This window comes from Sinocyclocheilus anshuiensis, unplaced genomic scaffold, assembly GCF_001515605.1.
Source record: "Sinocyclocheilus anshuiensis isolate Anshui unplaced genomic scaffold, SAMN03320099.WGS_v1.1 scaffold229, whole genome shotgun sequence".
Classification (NCBI taxonomy): domain Eukaryota; kingdom Metazoa; phylum Chordata; class Actinopteri; order Cypriniformes; family Cyprinidae; genus Sinocyclocheilus; species Sinocyclocheilus anshuiensis.
This window is the reverse complement of record NW_015537957.1, coordinates 538179-545139: the sequence shown is the minus strand read 5'-3', so window position 1 is coordinate 545139 and position 6961 is coordinate 538179. Positions and strand designations below refer to the sequence as shown.

General features: G+C 36.9%; 1 protein-coding gene across 1 annotated transcript in view; it reads right to left on the bottom strand.

The window, feature by feature from the left end:
- Positions 1-2756: 2756 nt before the first annotated feature.
- Positions 2757-6961, bottom strand: part of LOC107665978 (platelet endothelial cell adhesion molecule-like) — a 20402-nt gene continuing 16197 nt past the window's right edge. Inside the window, exons 8-14 of the mRNA XM_016457075.1 lie at positions 6221-6359; positions 6035-6114; positions 4643-4696; positions 4501-4566; positions 4169-4240; positions 3555-3577; positions 2757-2941 (exon numbers count right to left, since the gene is read on the bottom strand). Of these exons, the coding sequence (XP_016312561.1) occupies positions 2891-2941; positions 3555-3577; positions 4169-4240; positions 4501-4566; positions 4643-4696; positions 6035-6114; positions 6221-6359 (485 nt within the window). The 3' untranslated portion in view covers positions 2757-2890. The remainder of the gene's footprint in view (positions 2942-3554; positions 3578-4168; positions 4241-4500; positions 4567-4642; positions 4697-6034; positions 6115-6220; positions 6360-6961) is intronic.

Below are 6961 nucleotides of genomic sequence, written 5' to 3'. Positions count from 1 at the left end.
ATAGTATGGAAACTTACTGTTAACCAGTTAACAGGTTTTTACTGTAGCATTTTTACATTCTTTTACTGTTAAAATCACTATCATTTTTTACAGTGTATAAACATTGTATAACATGTAAACAGCCGCTGTACATTGAGTTCTAGTTTCAAATAAAACTATTCATCTCATCCATTTGGAAAATGATTATACAATGACTTTTTCTTTTTCACTTCTAAAAACCGTATTTTTAACAGTATTTTACTGTAAAATTACATTAAATGTAATTACATTTATTCACCGAATATAGTATCATTAATAATGTTAACCAGTTAACAGGTTTTTACTGTAGCATTTTTACATTCTTTTACTGTTAAAATCACAATCATTTTTTACAGTGTATAAACATTGTATAACATGTAAACAGCTGCTGTACATTGAGTTCTAGTTTCAACTAAAACTATTCATCTCATCCATTTGGAAAATGAATTTGATCTTCAGGCTGGGTGAAGGTTAGTGAGGAGTGAACTACCCACACGAGCTCATTGCATAACACAGATATCATCTTTAGTTGGATGATGGCCTATTCCAGGCACCTTCCTGTTCTCTCATTGGGTCATCCCATCAGGAGCTTTTCGAGGGAAGTGGAAGGTTATCTAAAGATGAGAGACAGGTAGAGACAGAGATGACCCGTGTCTTGCTGACAGGATATTATGACGGTATCTGAGAGTGTCACTCTAAATATGTGGGCAAACTAGGAGCTTGTTACATTCACTTCCACTCATTTGCATGCAAATTGTAATCATACATATGCCCATCGTTTTCTGTTACTTTCATATTTATTATTTTATTAAAATTCTAGCAAAATCTGTTTAATTTTGGGTAACAATGTGAGTTGAACCAGAGTCTGAGAAAAATATTTGGCAAGCTTGTAAACAGTAAACAGTTGCATAAGTCAGTCTCCTTACCATACAAATTTCACGCTAACCAGATTACACAACCATTACCTTTAACGTTATCTTATAAGACATATTTTTTAATCTTTTTTTTCATTACGCTTATTTCCATTTAGATTCAATATTGCGTTACCGTTCTGAAGGGTGTATATGCAGGAAAGAGGAGCTTCTTGTCACAAGTGCAAGATATTCATAAAGTAGCATTCTGGACTGGCCCCATAAGGCAAAGTGAAAGACAACATATTCCCAGAATACATTTCACAGGGGTCAGCATGCCAATTTTAGCATTGCAGCTAACTGCAGGTCTAGAATTCTGCACGACATCGAGTCAGGGCTCATGTTATGACCGAGTGAGAGCAAGAGAGGGACACTTTATGGCAGTAAAACAGAGGTACATGACGTTCCCCCTCCCTAAAATAAGTGCATGTCTGAGAGTGGTGAAAAGCTCAGTGTACACACTGCATACGGCTTCTGTAAAGCCCGGTTTCCTTCATAAAGCCCTTGGAGTTACTGTGGCACCCCCGAAGGTCTATTCAACTCTAGTCGCTAAAGTGGCACCCCATTATGGGACTCCCTTGTTTCATCTAGGGTAACCACAATGGGTGGCCATTGCTACTGACAACCCACGATGTCATATGATTAATGGGGAGTCATGCTGATAAGCTCCTGAGTATCACATTGGAGCCCTAAAGCAGCCTCGCACCATCCAAGGACACTAGAAGTGTCACGAGCAATGCAGTATTTTATGTGACACTCAGAGATGGCCTGTAAAACAAGTTAACTTTTGTCCACAGTCACAAAAAGTGACTTAGTTTTACAATATGTTAAATAAAAATAAGTAAACCTTCCTTTGTTTAACATGTGCTGCTTGTAGCATCTGCAGATCTGATGTTGCATGATGGAACTATGAGATGTCTAGCGCATCTTACAAATAAATAAATAAATAAACAAAAATTAAAAAATGTATGTGTTGCCTAAATACAAAACCTAAAGTTAACTTTTATAATAAAACAATAATAGCAGAGGTCCTAAAATAGAACCCTGTGGTATACCATAAGTAATGGCACATAGATTCAATGACTGCATTTAGTCTCAGATTGTTTACAACAGTAATCAGTCAATGGTGAGAATGAAAACCTGAGTGAATTAAAAAAAAAAGATTAATAAGAACTACGCATTATTGCAATCTAGTTATAACAACTTTTTCTAGGGGCCAAGTAATTTTCAACTGCTATTTAAAAAGTTTGCAGTGGCTTTTGATCCTCAGTGTTTAAAAGGACACTTTTGAGTGGCTGCACTTTAAAAGACTTCCTCTTTCCAGTGGTTCAGTGCCTCCTTCATGTTCTTGAAGCAAAAATGTCTTTCCCGTTCCTCATAGTTCTCAAAAAAAGAAAAAAAAAAAACACATCAAAGAGGAAAAACAAATAAAACCAGCCAAAGGCTTGATTTGACTGCTCAGAATTTAATCTCTCATTTATAAACATCACAACAAAATGTTACTCACTTAAAAAACAACCTAAGCCACAAAGTAATGTCAATAATACCAACAAAGCAAAATATTCAATGTCAGCACATCATGAATAAAAATCAGCTTCTGGTGGTGGAGAAACTGAATAAATTAAGTTTAAATGTTGAGACTCTATGCAGGTTCTTGTTCACTGTTGTTGAGTTGTGCATATTCCAGAGCTGCCTGCTGAGAAAGACACAAACAAACTTCACAAAATAGCTTTTAGAGTTGTGTTCTAAGCAAAATTTTTATTTTTAATTACCTGGCTGTCTAAATTAATACAGAGTTAAAACTGTGGACAATATATGCTACTCACTTAAAAAACAACCTAAGCCACAAAGTAATGTCAATAATACCAACAAAGCAAAATATTCAATGTCAGCACATCATGAATAAAAATCAGCTTCTGGTGGTGGAGAAACTGAATAAATTAAGTTTAAATGTTGAGACTCTATGCAGGTTCTTGTTCACTGTTGTTGAGTTGTGCATATTCCAGAGCTGCCTGCTGAGAAAGACACAAACAAACTTCACAAAATAGCTTGCAGAGTTGTGTTCTAAGCAAAATTTTTATTTTTAATTACCTGGCTGTCTAAATTAATACAGAAATAAAACTGTGGACAATATATGCTGCTTTAGTTTCCCCCCCCATAATTTGTAGGAAAGTATTTATTTATGCTTATGATAATTAAGCATGTTTCCCCCTAATGATAAACCTCATAATGAGGGGAAAAAAATAACAATACCTTTTAATGAGAAAAAAAGGCTGACTTTCATATTCATCACTACTATATGAACACAAATATAAAGTATTTCTTTATCATGGCATTTTTTGTTGTACTGCTCTTAATTATGCTGATTCTAGTTAAAAAATTATTTATTTTAATTATTTTTTACTGTAATACAGTGATGATAATGAGACTTTTCCTCTTTGGGTTTTGTATGACTTGACACTTTCCTGACAGTCTTTATAAGCCTGACCAAATCAGATACAGCATATAGAGATTTCTTCTGTGGCATCCATTTCTTCCACAAGAGGGCCTCCCTGTTGCAAAACTATTTGTACATACCTATATGTGGGCTTGTGTGTCTGTGTGTCAACATTGTGCATCACTTACGCCCTCAGCCTGTTCCGAAACTCCTACAAAAAACAAATGAACCACCGTCACAAAAGAGCCGCAGTGGAAAATGTTTTTTAACTTTTGAATATTTAATAACTTCAGCTCAACTTCCTGAACCAACTCCAATCAACTCCCAAGGAAGAGGAGTGCGGTGCCTGCCTTAGGCTTATCGTGTTAGTGCCATGCTAATGTGCCTGTGTAAGTAATCTGTTTCCCTCCAGATGCAGCTATTGTTTGGCAATATGTGGGCATGCCAAAACCCATTTCAGCGTGACCTCTGCTATGTTTCAGCATTGTTTCACACGCATACCACAATGGTTAGCAAGAGGTCTTGCTATTAATCAACTAGGGAAAAGGGACTGTGGAGTGTTTATTTGTGCTGAGGAAACAATAGCCGAGTTTCTGTGTCGTTGGGCAGAGGAACATGAGGCTCCAGGGCCCATTGTGAAAACAGGAAGCTCTTTCCCACCAGCGCAGGAAACAGCCACCTGGCGTCTCATGCATGATGAAAACACCGCACGTTCATTAACAATGTCAGTTTGGACAATTTTACTGCCTGTTATGGTCATGCTCGAAGGGGAGGGTTGCGTGATTCAAAGATCTGAGCTCACCTGGTGTGGACACTTGGACCTCTGTGTGCTGGACACTGTATTCGGGCTCTATGCTTTTCGTCACAGGAACTTCTAAATATGGAAACATTTTGGACACATCAGCATTAAAACTCTAACCAACATTCTTTCTTACATTTTTTGTTAAATAATTGCGAACAATTAAGAAAATGTAAACAAAGTTCTGACACAGCATTTCACACAGAACCAATACCAATGATTCAATAGAACAAATATTCAATATCCAGCTATAACTGACAGATTTTTCACAATGATGCCATCTGAGGGATTCATTGACTGTTGAAGATCTTTGAAACTCACTCTCGGCAACTCACCTCTGCTGGGATCCACTTCCTGTGGCTGAACCAGCTCAGAGTCTTCATCAGCATGATCGTCAGATTCTAGTAAAATATCAAGCAGAGGGTGTCATGTGACGATCTCACATCTCACTGGCATAATTCTGTTTAAAATCTGTACCTGAGCCAGATACATTTTCACTCCAGACATTCCTGCCCATCACACAGGGAGTTCCTGTGAGGCAGAAACAAACAAGATATCAACAACAAACAAGATATGAGTTCAACATTTAGAGACTTTTCAATATGATTCAATATTCAGAATATCATTCAGTCATTTCCATAACCCTGAGGTGTCCAATTCAATGTCCTATAAAATTCAGCTCTAGCCTGTACAAAATACACTCACTGGACATTCTAGCAATCCTAAAGACCTTGATTAGCTAGTTCAGATTTGGTTAATTAGGACTGGAGCTAAACTCTGCAGGACAGTGGCCCTCCATGAGCAGGATTAGACACCACTGCACAAAGATACCAGAAAGGGATATTATTAGTGCTGTCAATTGATAAAAAAAAAAAAAACTAATTAATGACACATTTTTTTTTCTGAAATTAATTGTAATTAACCACAATTAATCCCACTTAATGTTAAAGTTTTTAAATATAGTTTTATATTGCAATAATTTCACATGCAATCTTCAAATGAATGTAGAAACAACACAAAGACAGTATATTTTTAATATTCATTTAGTGGCATTTTTTTATGACTGAAGGTGAGTATCAGTGACACCAATACTGCTACTGATGTCTCTATGAAAGTTTTTTTTCATCCTAATATTTAACCATTGACTATAGCCATTCAACATTACAGTATAATTGAGAGCCATCAATTTGAACATTTAAGACTTTAAAAAATAACAGCTTCTAATTTAAGTGAACCTAAAACAATCTTAACATAAACCCATTATAATAAATGTCATATTTAGCTACCTGTGCTCTTTAGTTAACAGGCAATAATGCAATTGAACTGGAAAAATTAATCACCTGCATTAACAAACTAAGTTTGACAGCACTAGATATTATATAACAATCGGGGGTTTCCCAAAAGCATCATTAGCTGACTATGGCCGCAAATTCCATTGAACTCTATTGGTAATGACAGAACTTGCGACCATAGGTTTGGGAAACACACCTCTGCATAGCGCTCTTTGCATGTAACAAACTCCACAGGAATTACATTTGTAATGCAAAACCAGAAGTTCATTCACCTAGAAAAAGTAGACCTACATAAGAAATGAGGATTTAGACAATTATACAGCTCAAATAATTCTACTTGCGTTGCTGCATGCACAAATTTTAGTTACACATCAAATATGATTTTGTATGGAAATCATCACTACACCCAATTTGTATTGAAACAGAAACTTTAATCTAAATGGTCCAGACTTGACGTTAGTCTAATTAAAGATCAAAGTAACTTTTTTTTTAGGATTTATTGAACACACAACGGCTTAAACAATAGCCAAATGCACTGTATTAATATTCATATGACAAGGATGAGGACATTTGTTACCATTGATAGCGGTGTTGTCTTCAATGTCGAGAGTAAGGCTTATTCTCATTGGGTCACCTGATTTGGGCCTTGAAGGTTTTCTGAGAAAGAAAGCATTTTCAAACAGAATGGAAAAAAACCTTCAAATGATGATATGAGACATAACAAATGATGTAGATGTTAAACAGAAACGAAGAGGCATCTTACACTGATAACTCAGTTGCTTGCTTTTTTCTGCGTGGATGGGACATTTTCTTAAAAAAGACTGTCAGGACTAAGACGATAGCCACCAAAAGCAAGATACAGAACACTCCAATAAGAACTTTCTTCCACAGCGCTAAACTGACTATAAAAAATACACACACACAAATTAGCAGAAAGGACACTTGAACATCTTCAAAAACTTATTCCGTAGACATTTTCACTTTTAGGCCAGAAACATACTCTACACAATTACAACTTCTCAACATTGTCGCAAGGTGAGCTTAGTGAGAGTAGCATTAGTTTTCACTGTCAGTTACTCTTTCAGGTCAACTAACGTACTCGGTTGCTAACGTAACCTCGGTTCCCTGAGATACGGGAACGAGTTCTGTGTCTTGCTTAAGACGCATATGGGAAAAAGCCTTTTTTCCCCTGAACTGAAGCCTATTTCATTCACGCAGTGAAACTGCATGGCCATTGGTTCGTGCAGGGCTTTAAAAACGAACATGAACACCCAGAATGGGCGGGGCATCTGGCTATATAAGCGGGCGCTCGCCACAGGATTCTCAGGTTTACTTCGACTGAAGCGACGACTGAGTCGTGCAGCTACATAGCACGGCCAGCAACGCAGTACTCGTTCCCGTATCTCAGGGAACCGAGGTTACGTTAGTAACCGAGTACGTTCCCTTTCGATACTTCACTCGTACTGCGTCTTGCTTAAGACGCATATGGGAACAGTCCAATCAC